This window comes from Botryllus schlosseri, chromosome 2, assembly GCF_051294905.1.
Source record: "Botryllus schlosseri isolate E-star chromosome 2, Bs_hap1, whole genome shotgun sequence".
In the NCBI taxonomy this organism is placed as follows: Eukaryota; Metazoa; Chordata; class Ascidiacea; order Stolidobranchia; family Styelidae; genus Botryllus; species Botryllus schlosseri.
The window spans coordinates 27578400-27591378 of record NC_137237.1 but is presented as its reverse complement, the minus strand read 5'-3'; the positions used below and the strand labels follow the sequence as shown (position 1 = coordinate 27591378).

At 38.8% G+C, this 12979-nt stretch overlaps 1 protein-coding gene across 1 annotated transcript in view; it reads left to right on the top strand.

Annotated features, from left to right (window-relative positions):
* The window catches only part of LOC145457302 (matrilin-2-like), a 115855-nt gene that overhangs the window by 59440 nt on the left and 43436 nt on the right, over nt 1-12979 (top strand). Inside the window, exons 4-6 of the mRNA XM_080335496.1 lie at nt 2743-2926; nt 2991-3138; nt 12287-12384. Coding sequence (XP_080191622.1) covers nt 2743-2926; nt 2991-3138; nt 12287-12384 — 430 coding nt within the window. The remainder of the gene's footprint in view (nt 1-2742; nt 2927-2990; nt 3139-12286; nt 12385-12979) is intronic.

Genomic DNA, 12979 nt, shown 5'->3' with positions numbered 1-12979 from the left:
TGTTGGATTACGGAATTGAAGCCTAAACACCAAATTTGGTTCAATTCCAACCAGCAGCCGCATTGCTACAGGAGAAGAAAGTTATTTTATTTATTATTTAAAAATTAGTAAAAATATTCAAAATTTTCTGTTCACCCATGAAATTGTAAGGTTGTCTATAGAAACGATGCCCACCAAATTTGCCTCAAATCAAACCAGCCGAAGCGGAGTTATTGATTTCGAAAAATTTGGATTTGAATAAAATAGTATTTACGGTGGGCACAACAGTCATAAATGATTAAAGAATCGTTCACCGTAAATACTATTTTATTCAAATCCAAAATTTTGTGACGGCAATAACTCAACTTCCACTGGTTGGAATTGAGCCAAATCGGTTGAGCATTGTTGCTATAGACAACCTAACAATTTAATGGGGTGAACAGGAAATTTTAAATCTTTTTTCGTTCATTTTCATATAATAAATAAAAAACTTTCTTCTCCTGTAGCAATGCGGCTACTGGTTGGAATCAAACCAAATTTGGTGTGCAGGCTTCAATTAGGTAAACTAACAATTTTATCAAGTAGCCAGTAGATTTGAAAGAAAAAGTCATTTTTGAACACCCCTACTGCACAGTAGAAATTTGCTATTCTCATGCTCATATGATGAACTATGATTTGATGATAACGGAGTTTGATTCAACTTTTGGCGATTTCAGTAATTCTAATTCTAATCTAATTTGAAGAAAAAAACTGTTAGGTAATTATAATTTTAATCTAATTTCCAACTGTGTAGCTCAAATTTTAATTCTACTCTAATTCGAAAAAAAAACTTGTAGTTGTAATATAATTCCTATCCAATTTGGAAAAAAGAACGTTTTCTAGTTGTCCAAGTCTGCCTGTTACATGCGGTTTGCATGAAAACTATCCATCAATTTCCATCTTGTCGATGCCTAATTGCCCACACATACAGTGATCGTGTGTGAACATGTTTCCTATAGCGGTAAGTTCACCCTATCGGACCACAGTCTGTGCTGCAATTCCTTAGCAAGTGTAACATCTGATTTTTTGTAAGTACTTTGTGAAAATATATATACTTTGTAATGGCTTCTATTTTTGTGGTCTTTCATTAAGTTATGCATGTTAGCATATGTGCCTGTTATTTGGGTTGTGAATATGCATTTTGATTTCAGGATGATGCCACAATTTCTTGCTGAAGATAGTGACTCAGCCTTCGCCGTACAAGAGTGTTTTTCGGAAACCTGGAGGAGACGACTTCCCAATACTACATGGGCAATGTTCTTCGAGCAGTATTTTCAGTGAATTTTTTTCTCCGTCGCTGAGATCTCTGTTTTTGTTATTTCACGAACTATGTTTCCATTTTATGTTATTATGGTTCAATTGATATCGAATATATGCAATCAAGAAAGTTTATTTGCAATACCGTGCCATTTGGAAGAAGATGCAGGATTTCAAGTGAGCTGTATATATTGAAATTCCGCCCCAATCAATTCTAATGGCTAGGGTGAGATATCCGATATACACCGCAAGGAATGGGGTGGATTCTGGTCATTCACACCGGCAGGGTTACGTAAGTTCTGTTTTCGTGTACCACCTTTTTGGGTGTGTATAACCACTCTTTTCGCTAAGAGTGTATGGTCATTTAAACCAGGCCGATATTCTTATTTTCCATAACTGCCGACTTATAGCACGGCCCATCTCTAGGCTTTTATAAGACACCGATGACACGGATGAGGTGGCGAGGAGGAGCCTAGGTAAATATGGAAAAGTAATATGTCTAAATTCGTGATAAATTTGCATATTTTGGGCATATATCGTAGGGCAAAAACTTGACGTGATAGAAGAAAACCAGCGGCAAAATTAGCTTAAATCAGGTGCAAAATCAAAGTCAACAAATGTTTCGTTCAAAATTGTTGCCCAGTGTAATTCTGGTTAAACATTGGGCAAAGTTCGATGGACAATCGGACATACAGTAAATCAGCACTGACGTAACGCTCTGACGGCAATTCGAGGAGCTGAGCCGGAAAGTTGACTTTGTTTTTAATTGTTAGTCAACGAACTGATAATGTGAACGAAAAACTTTATTTTGAGCGCTGAGCGAGAATGTTGAAATTTTCTTTAGTCAACCGACCGCAAGTGTGAAAAATTAAAAATTAACTATTTTTAGATTTTCCTCTGGTATTCTGTGTTTGAAGTTTTTCAAAAAGTGTCCTCCTTTCTCGATTCCAAAATATGGTAACCCTATCAGAGTTGCAAATGAATGGGCGCGAGGAATAGTCCTGACTTCACAGTCTTCCCAATCTTAGCCACCCGACGCAATTTTACTAGTGAAATTACGGACATGTCGGGGAAATTCCAGTCACATGGCAACCCTATGCAAGTAATAATATTATAGTAAAATTTAAATTCATTCATTTACCTTTAAATATGTCACACTTTTCGTGGCAACAAATCTGTGGTAGGCCTCGGGAATCAAATCGATCAGTGTTGCATTTAACGAATTTCGTATAGTCCCCGACTTTATTCGATACGGAGAGAGTAAGTCTATGAATCGAGTTTATAAATGGTTGTGATGAACTGGAGCTGTTTTGAAACCGAGTGGGGGCAGCCGGACAAAGTGCTGTTCCAGTCATGATGAGGGAATACGAGAAAATTTAATGAAAGCTCACGGGTTACGAGCTATTGAAAAATTAAGATACACTGCCGTATATTATATTATATCTGACATTCGTGGACCCATTTCAGATACTCCAGCTCGTCCTCTCGACCTTATATTTGTGGTGGACGGCTCTAATAGTATCGGTATCTCGAATTTCCAACTTATTAAGGATTGGCTTGTCAATGTCACTGATCGTCTGCATGGAAAATTGGGAAACAATCTCAGGACGGAGGTTTTACAATATTCTAACAAAGATCCCGCATACCTTGGGTAAGCTAGATAGCATTAGTTATTAGCATATATTTTAAATATAAAATAACCACATCATTTCTAGGCTTCCTATTGAGTACTCCACACAATTTGAAATACCGTACGTGCTAAACGACAACTTACCAATGGAGGAAAAAGCAAATCGCATCAAATCCATGCCTTATTTAAACTCTCAAACATACACGTATTATGCTCTGAGGAGAGCAAATGAGGTGAGTATTGCAATGTCATTGCCATAAGAATTATAAATAGATCTTCATAGCATGCATTCCTCGAATGTTATGTAGGGTTGCCATACTTCCTGCTTTAGAAATATTTGTCCTCATTTTTCATGAAATCAAAAATGTCCTCCAAAGACGCCCAAATGTCCTCCTTTTTGACAACTCGTCCTTCTTTATACTCTTGACATATAGATGAGTGTACACCGTACAGTGTACAGTCGGGCTCTTCAAAAATGACTATTTTTCTCAAATCGTACTGGCTACTTGATAAAATTGTTAGCTTACCTAATTTAAGCCTACACACCAAATCTAGTTCAATTCCAACCAGTAGCTGCATTGCTACAGGATAATTAAGTTTCTATTTATAATCTATAAATAAATACCAAAAAATTTGAAATGTTTTATGTTCAACCCATGAAAGTGTTAGGTTGTCTATAGAAACGATGTTCACCAAATTTGGATCAATTCCAACTGGTGGAAGCGGAGTTATTGCCGTCGAAAAATTTGGAAAATCAATAAAATAGTATTTACGGTGGCCAATTCTTGAATTATTTATTATAGTGGTGCCTTCTGTATATGCTATTATATTCAAATCCAAAATTTTCGACGGCAATAACTCCGATTCCACCTGTTGGAACTGAACCAAATTTGGTGAACATCGTTTCTATAGACAACCTCACACTTACATGGGGTGAACAGAATATTTTAAAAAATTTTGTTATTTATTTTTATACATTAAATAGAAACTTTATTCTCCTGTAGCAATGCGGCTACCGGTTGGAATTGAACCAAATTTGGTGTGTAGGCCTAAATTACGTGACCTAACACTTTTATCAAGTAGCCAGTACGATTTGAGAAAAAAAGTCATTTTGGAAGAACCCTAGTGTACAGGCACAACTACAAAATGTCATATATGACGCCAAAAAGCTGTATTTTGGCGGCAGCGACGGCAAGGATGAACAAAATCTAATGTTGGAGCGGGTTTTTCGGTATTCGATTCAGAGAAATGATCATTATGTCTAGCCAAGACAACGTAATTTCCAGTATAATTTTTCAAATTACCCGTTTTCTCGTCCGATTTATATGATTTGTGATTTGTAAAAATTGTTGTCTTTTCCGGATCACAACATATGCTAACCCTATGTTATGACCATGCCTCCTGATAAACAATTAATCACGTAATTCTATATGTTAATAAAGTAAAGACTGATTTTGAGGCTATTTAAACTGTGAAGGAAGTATATCTACTGACATATAACGATCTAAACAGATCATTCGTATGTATAAGGGGACGAACTTCATCAAATTGGAAAATGTGGAATGTGCATGCTGCTCGTGATCGAAAACTGTGTGATGTTACACGAGATACGCGACAGTATTTAGAAATCGCGTAATATCATTGAAATGCAAATACATTAGTAAAAATGTTATTCTTGCCTGATTCAGTCCAATCAAAGTTCAAACCTGGGAAAAACGAAACAGCTTTTCCTAATTGTTTAATTATGGCTCGATATTCTCCTAACGGTATATTGATCATCCTGAACTGGCACAGTACCAGTTCGGGAAAGCAAAGCATATGACTTACTGGAATCACAGGACAAATATGTTCTGCATGTTCAACATGTTATTAGCTGTCCGGTACCTGTTTCGTCAAAAGATTCATGATCACCCTTGATTTTAAATTTTAGGAACGAATGATCCCTACATTTATGTCACTAGCCTAAGTCCAGATTAGCTACGTGTGATTCGTCTTTCGCACCAGCAGAAAATCCATCATTCTAATATATATATGGACCAGCGGTATATCTCGGATTGCATTTATGACTTGAATCAATTTAAAACAAACATGTTTAAAGCATGGCCCTTGTTTTAGACATGTTTTTCAGCCACGACGTCACGAATACTTAATTGTCTCCTCACAGGGAATTGCCATTGGCAATTGAAAATATGGGGAAATATGGCTCCTTCGACGCAAAAGGCTTCTGACCACTGTAATAAACAGACCATAAATATCTTTAACCTAGACTAAACCATTATGCGGCATTTTTACGGTCGTAGTTCTTAACCATTTATTCTCAAGCGCCCCCATTCAAAAATTGCCTGAGTCTGGCGCCCCCTATTTTAAGAACTGTAGTAAAAACAATGAGTAAGTGGTCGAAGTTCGCTTCCGGGTTAGGACTTCACTATTAGACCACTCGACTAATTAACGGTATAATTGTATGTACTATTTTCGGGATCAAATCCAGGTTGTTATAACAACGATCGCATAAGGCCTACAGGCTCGTAGCATTCGGTTCGAGATCGATATACACATTCCGAATTATCCTCTGTGATTGGCAATATGGGGAAGTTAATTGTATTGGGTTTTGTTTTATCGCTTTGTTTGACTTCTAAATCAACTAAGAATGTGGTAGAGATTTGCTCACATTAAATTTAGTCCTGCACCAGTCAACAAAATGGGAAGCGATCGTCTGGCGTATTATGCGCATTCGATGTCAAAATGATGCTTCACAAGAAATTTTTTTTGCACTTCAGCCGCACACTCATTAACCATTTTGTTGCCGTTCATTAACCCTCTCGCTACTGCAGCTTACAACCACTAGTAGCCCTATCGCTACCTGAATCATTGTTGCGTTCTGGCAGATATATTAACCGTATGTTGCAAGACATCACAATTTGACAATATGTTTTCATTGTCGTGTTAGTTATAATAGAATCCAGCAGGAGCATATTCAAAATACCGGTCAAATACAAACAGACAGTCATATGAAATGCATAAAACGACACATTGATTTCAGTCGAAATACAGAGAGATCTTCTTTCCTGGAAAAGTTTGATACAACTATTCCTGCTCTTGATTTAAAACACAGACAATATTTGGTTTATTGCTGAGCAGATTTATGCCATTGGAAATTTTCTTCGCACCGGTCGCGATTTAATCCAACGTATATTGATATTAATATGGGAGCCATGCACCGCCCTCGCAAAAATGGCAATCAAAAATAAATAAAAAATAACCACCATATCCTGAAATGAGTCTAATTGTAATCGCAATTAGCTTCCAAAATAGGCCGCAAGTCTGGGCAAGCTGACTTTTTTATCAATCAGCCTATTACGTAGCATTTTCATATTTGAAATGAGCTCGTGATCATAAAAGGTTGGAAACCACCGAATGTGCAACCTACTGGTGTATTTTATAGTAGATTAATACATGGAAGAACCAATATTATTGACAAAATTCATTCACAAATTTTAACAAGCCGATGCATATGGTAAGCCCGCAAGAAGTTGCATCGATTACTCTATGGTGGGCCCAAGATTAGTGCTTTTTTGGGCGGAAGGGGGCTGGAAAAATGTTGTTTCGGACCTAGTTACAACACACAACAAGATAACTGAACCGACCTAACAGCATAGCGTGGATGTCAAACACACAACCGGCGGACCGGATAACGTCTACCATGCAGACGATTTCATTAGGCCCGTGAAAAAATCTGTTGCAGACCCAATCAATAACCAGAGCTCACATTAGAGATAGGCCAATTCGGAACCTATATTCCACTCCATTCCTGTATACCAGTGGTCGGGAACCTATGGCTCGCGAGTCATATATGGCTCTTTATGGTATAAGATATGGCTCGTTGCCAATTATTTATTTTTGTACTGAATTGATCAACATTGCAGCGACTTGTTGGTAAATTTCATCACGGCCAAAAAAATTATTCTCGTGGCAGTAAAAACATGTCTTTGAGAGGTAAAGACAATGCTGTCTTCATGTTTAGGGGCTCGGACCCCCTCTTTTCAGAATCATCAAATTTAAGTTACTGTCACGCCGGCGGCTAATATCCGTCGCGAATTCTATGTACCCAACTCGAAATCTTGAATTGTGCGATGCGTTGATTAATCGAAGAGCATATAGCAGGCATGGCGACGCTCATATCAAAACGCAGTTTTCAAATACACATTATCTTCCTGATATGAGGCGCAAAATGAACTGTTTTGGATCCGACATTCACAATTACAAACTCGAATTACAAACAACGCCATAGCTATCCACGTTCTAGATTGGTAAGGATAGCTCTGTTTAGTACCGGCAATAAATTGCATGCGTGTAGCGCAACGTTATTTTACCGCCGAATACTTTGAGAATAGAGAAGTCAATAAGTATTTAGATTTTCGGAATCAGTGTGACAGTCATATTCGATTAATATCAGTCATAATAAATTATAAGCTACTTACGATGAATTGCGTTATCATTGGTGAGGCTTGGCCCGTCTGTGCCTAACCTCTCGTTTCGAGCTTTACTTTCGAACAATAAATACCAGTTTTTACGAAGAAAATATGGCACACACGAGGAATCCCATGTGGTGATTTCGGATAAGTGCTACCATGACGTCACGAATTTTCAATTATGGCGTAACAGTTGATTGACATGTTTGGCTCTTTGAGAGTTGAGATGAAAAAATAGGGCCGATATGGCTCTTCGGACTAAAAAGGTTCCCGACCACTGCTTTTCTACAGTCGATAGGCGAAGCTTTGTTAGTGTGACGTACTCTTCAATGTGTTCATCCATCATTGTAAAATCCGCTAGTGGATGCTAAAGAGTGTCCGGAATTGGATCCACAAAAATATGGTAACCCTATTTTACATGAATTAAAATAAACCACTGCACAAGGTCGGTGGATACTTCGCAATGAGCGCAACGAAAAAAGGTGTGATTTGAGAGATTTTGTTGAATGTTAGTTTGCAATGAGAACTCAATATTATATAGAACTATTGTTCTACTATATAATCATATGTCATTAGTACACTATCTACTGCGAGCCCATTTTCTTCAGCGCCCCAATAGCGCCCCCTGAGTCCAGCGCCCCCAATTTGGTCCCCTGAACATTTCCGCCCCCTTCAAAATTCAAATCACCTCTTGAGGGTCCGTGGGACAAGGTTAAGAACCACTGATTTATAACTTGCTCTAAGATTTTGGAAACAGCCTTCCATCAACTCTGCCAATGAATCGGATCACATAAACTGAGAAAAGAGAAATTTATATGTCGATGGCGAAAGAAAACTGCCAGAAAATTATGCTAAATTCGCAGATAAAGTCTCTCATTCACGGATTATGAAATCTGCTGATAACTATCAAATATCGTACGTATGGGAGCGGAAATAATTTTCCATGGAATCCAAATTACGAACAATTAGCTTATAGCTACAGCCGTCGAGAACCTTCTGCAACCCAAATGCATATTTTAAATAGTATGTCCATGAGTCATATGTTTTTTCCAACATAAACTCTATTATTATGTAGATTTTAAAGCAAACATAACAATTGCAGATAAAATATGAATCAACTGTTTATTCTTCAGAACCACGCTTTTTACAGTTATGTGAGGTTTTCCAAGGAATACGTGTAGGACCCGCGAGGATAGCTATAGGCCTACCCTAACTGTTCTACTTGCAGTTGCGCACGGTTCAATCAGTTCCTCCAAACCAGGGGTTCTCAACCTGGGGGGGGGGGCGAGGGAAGCTCTCAGGGGGGCGCGAGAAATTGACCACGTCTGTATGAATTCTGACTAAGAATGTGCTTCACAATCATTCTGAGAAGACGATTGTTAAAGATGAAACTTATTTCGTATTCAAGAAATCTCGCCAAATTCTAACTTCAGCAGTCGCGCTCAACGGAGTATAGGCTGATTTCAACTTTCTTTGAGCAAATTTTTGATATTCTTTTAAAATTTGGAGCAATTCCCACGTGTAAGTCATTCATTACTTCATAGCTTGGGCAGTAGCCTAAAGTTCGGTGCGCTGGGTAGCTGTTGTTAATAATTGGCGAACTGCACTGCCTAAGTCTTAGAAGCAAGTTGCCCGGTTTCGCTCTCAATTAAGCTACCCTAAATAAACACAATTTTTTCAATTCCAAAAGTGATCAAATTTAGCATGGCAGTTCAGAACGATGCCGTGCTCTCTGTAGTCACTATCAGCATTAGGATTAGTCTCAGTGCAACCTACCTTGAAATAATTTGATGTCCTGTTCAATGATTTTTTACTATTTTCAAACAAGTTTGGGGAAATTTGTCAGAAATGTTAAAGACTCAACAAGTGAAATGCGGATTAAAACTGGGCGTAAGACATACCATATCTATACTATTAGATCAGCGAAGGGCAACCTGTTGCTGTAGAAGGGAATTTGTGCGACCGTCAACACCTAATTCAATTAGTATGTGTTGGCATCCGTGGACATGCAAATTGAAATTACGAATTCACTCCCGAATTTTTGAGAGATTTTAATTAATCTTGAAATTTTCTTCACACTCCGCACAATGCAACATATTTTGATTTTTCGATTTTAATATAGTAGCGTCCTTCTCACTCTGAGCCGGAATCGTGTGCTCCTCACGAAAGAAATTTGTTTATGGTACATTTGGACGTTTTAATATATTTCAACTACCGATACAATCGACAATCCTGATCGGGGGTCAAGAAATAACAGCATGCAACCAAGTGACTAATAACATTTGGCCCACCCGACGATGCATTATCATCTATAACTTGCCCTAAATTTTCAAAAGCACTCCCTCAATGAAAACTACCGGTGTATCTGATCACATGGGCTAAGAGAGGATAAATATTTGATAATAATATGTGATACTGCTACTATTAATTACGGAATTCATTCGTAAATCTGAAAATTTTTCGCGTTCGGCGCGACATAACATTGCGTCTCGCGATTTCGGTACGTACAAAAGGCTTTTGTTAAAAGTATAGTAGTCCGGACTCCGGAGTTCACCGGCAATGGATATGGACAGATTAGGTATTTCGCGTCCAGTTAGTTCATTACGGCTATGCCATTGGATGCGGCCTTGGGCTACATAAGTAATCGAAATGGGCCACGATTAGCAAAAAGGTTGCCTACCTCTGTATTAGATGATGTGCTCTTTTATACATGACGAAAAGTGTAGGGCAGGGGTTCTCAACTTTCCTTGCGTAACGGGCCGCATTTTAACAGCAAAAAGCGCTGCGGGCCGCAGAGCATTATTACCGTATATTTGTGGACTATGCTATTATATTTAGGCTAATATATCCTATTTACTAGCCGTGTATGGGCATTTAGTTTATATGCATCCTACAGCATAATGGGCAGCGTTCGTAAGCTTTCAGTTGCTGTTTCTAGTGAGATTGTGTCATCTTCCGACAGAACAAGTAAATCCCTTCATGAAGCGTGCATTGCATTCGTTCCCAAGTCGGTATGTGCCGCACCTTCAAACCCTTGCACCAGAGAACTGAACTCTCTGTTTTAATGCGTGAGCGAGCAAGTATAAAACTACGGTAACTTTTTCTTTACAGAGGCCATTGTCACTTTGGGCTCTCAGTGATATGAGAAAAAGTCTCATGTCCAGGGTAATTTCTGAGCAAACCAATCAACCCTTCTCATTTCCTTCCATGGCTGATGCCCGGCACCAATAGTTACAGAAGTCAGCTTTGTTAAGTTGATGTTGTTTGCAAGTCCCCTCTCCGCACGTTTGCCCATTCAGCATTACGTCTACAAATATATCCACTCTGATAGAATACCCCAATACAATTAGCGTTGCAATGTCCGTAGATTTAGTCCAATGCTAGGTTAAAGTAGTCTACGGGGCAACGTGTTTCAAAACACGCGACAAAAGATTAACGGACATTGCTGTTACTCTTCTTGTCACGGTTGAATCAGACAACCGCAGCTTCGAAATTTGTTAGGTGAAGTTGTCCTTGCTACTAAATTCCGGAAACAGCGGAGATTCGCACAGTATAGTAACGTTTTGTTGGAGAAACACCTTTTCTAAGATTTCATGGGTTTAGCGATATACCAAGCAATGCTGAACCATGCGTTTTTAACGTCGCCGGCAATTTCAACAATGCCTCAAAATATGGATTGCTTAGCCTAAGACCTAGCTAGCAACGCTTTTTTCTAAGATCAGGTGATATGTGTAACTCGAGGTGGAACTGTCCGAAGACCTATTCAGAACAATAAGAATCTAAACTCGATCATATATCAAGAAACCAAAAAACATTGAAGAATGAGAATAAATCAAACGAAACAGAGACGGAGCGATAAGAGAGATTTAGTAGCTAAATTGATACCGTATGCAACAATACTGTGCCGGTAGTAATTGCGATCATATTGAAAGATCTCGCGGGCCACAGAAAAAGCGTCTGCGGGCCGCATGCGGCCCGCGGGCCGCGGGTTGAGAACCCCTGGTGTAGGGGGTCAGGGGGCGCAATATTTTTGACCATCCCCAAGGGGGGCGCATGTCCAGAAAGGTTGAGAACCGCTGCTCCAAAATGATATAATAATTTCAGCGACGGCTAATACTAATCATCAATTCTCAAGTTATTTTGTGGCAACATAGCGTTACGCTCCCAGCCTACACTTGAACGACAGTGCCAGCCAGCTGCCTAAAATAAGAAGTGTAGGTGGCTATGTTCATTGTTCACAAATTTAATCTGTATAATAGAATGTCACTATCAAGGGAGTTAATTTCACGCCAATGATCAAGAAGACAATGTGGATTTGACAACTTCATTCTCATACAGTCGCCGTCATGTATACCGTTCTGTTTGTTTATTAAATACGTCTTTGGAAGTATTATTAGATCGGGCAGGGTATATAGGAAATATACGTATCCGAGGCACAAAAAAGCCATATCGAACCCCTCTGAGAGAAGGTTTGAGAAGTAGGACTTCAGTAGTATGGGCAGGTGGGAAGAATGGGGATTATTTCGACCATATGATGCTGTAAATGGTAGACGGAGGAGAGAAAGACCGTGGCAGAGCTATTCGGATATTGTGAAGGAAGTTACGACAAATGCGTGAGTATTGAGTAACGAAGGAAGACGAAAGATCGAGGGATTTGATTGATCCGCTGTGACAACGGTTTTGAAGATGCCGAATAATGCCAGTGATAGTTATCAAAATAATAAGTTACTTCGGCATATATGCGCGGCATAACGTTTCTAAACAACCTGATTCACCATTTGCATTTCATTGTGAAATTATTTGATCAGTGATGCATTATTATCAACCTAATAATCTAATCGTTACCAGTAACTTTCGTAATTTAACTAGATGTTTTTTATCTGTCTTCTCGCTCACGGACTTAATATTCCAGTGGGAATTCCTGCAGTCGGAATATTATCAAAAAAGCAAAAAGATGATAATAGTTGTCACGGACGGTGAGGCGTCGGACAGTCCGCTACTAGAAACATGGTAAATATCTTTAAAATATTACATTTATCTAATTCATTAATTTCAATTGAATCTGCGTTGTTTCGAATGCTTAGAATCATCTATATCACTGCAGCCACATATTTTTAGGTGTGCCGCGAGTTTTCTTTCGTAAATGACTGTTAAATATAGAAGATAATGCATATCGCCAATTCCCGGTTATGGATAATCAATGATGACGTCACAAGCACGACCAGTATGACGTCAAATTACGCGTTCGATGAATTTTGAGGGTTACCGGTATCGGTTCACAAAAGAGGTCGACCGATTATCGACCTGGCCGATTATCGAGGCTGATATTTGGAACTTTCCCGATAATCGATATTGGCCTATGAAGCTTATGAAGGCCAATATCGCCGCCGATATTTTATACATAAAAAAATTCAAAAATATTGCAATTCGATGCTCCACGTTTTCAATCGCGAGAAATCGACGACGCTAAGGGGTATACGGGACAGATTTACCCTTGCCGGAAGAGTTTAACTGGGTTAGCATGCAGGGAAACTACGCTTCCTGCATTACAATCTACCTCCACTGGACTGATCTGCAATTCTGTATCACATTTTGCTTTTTTGGT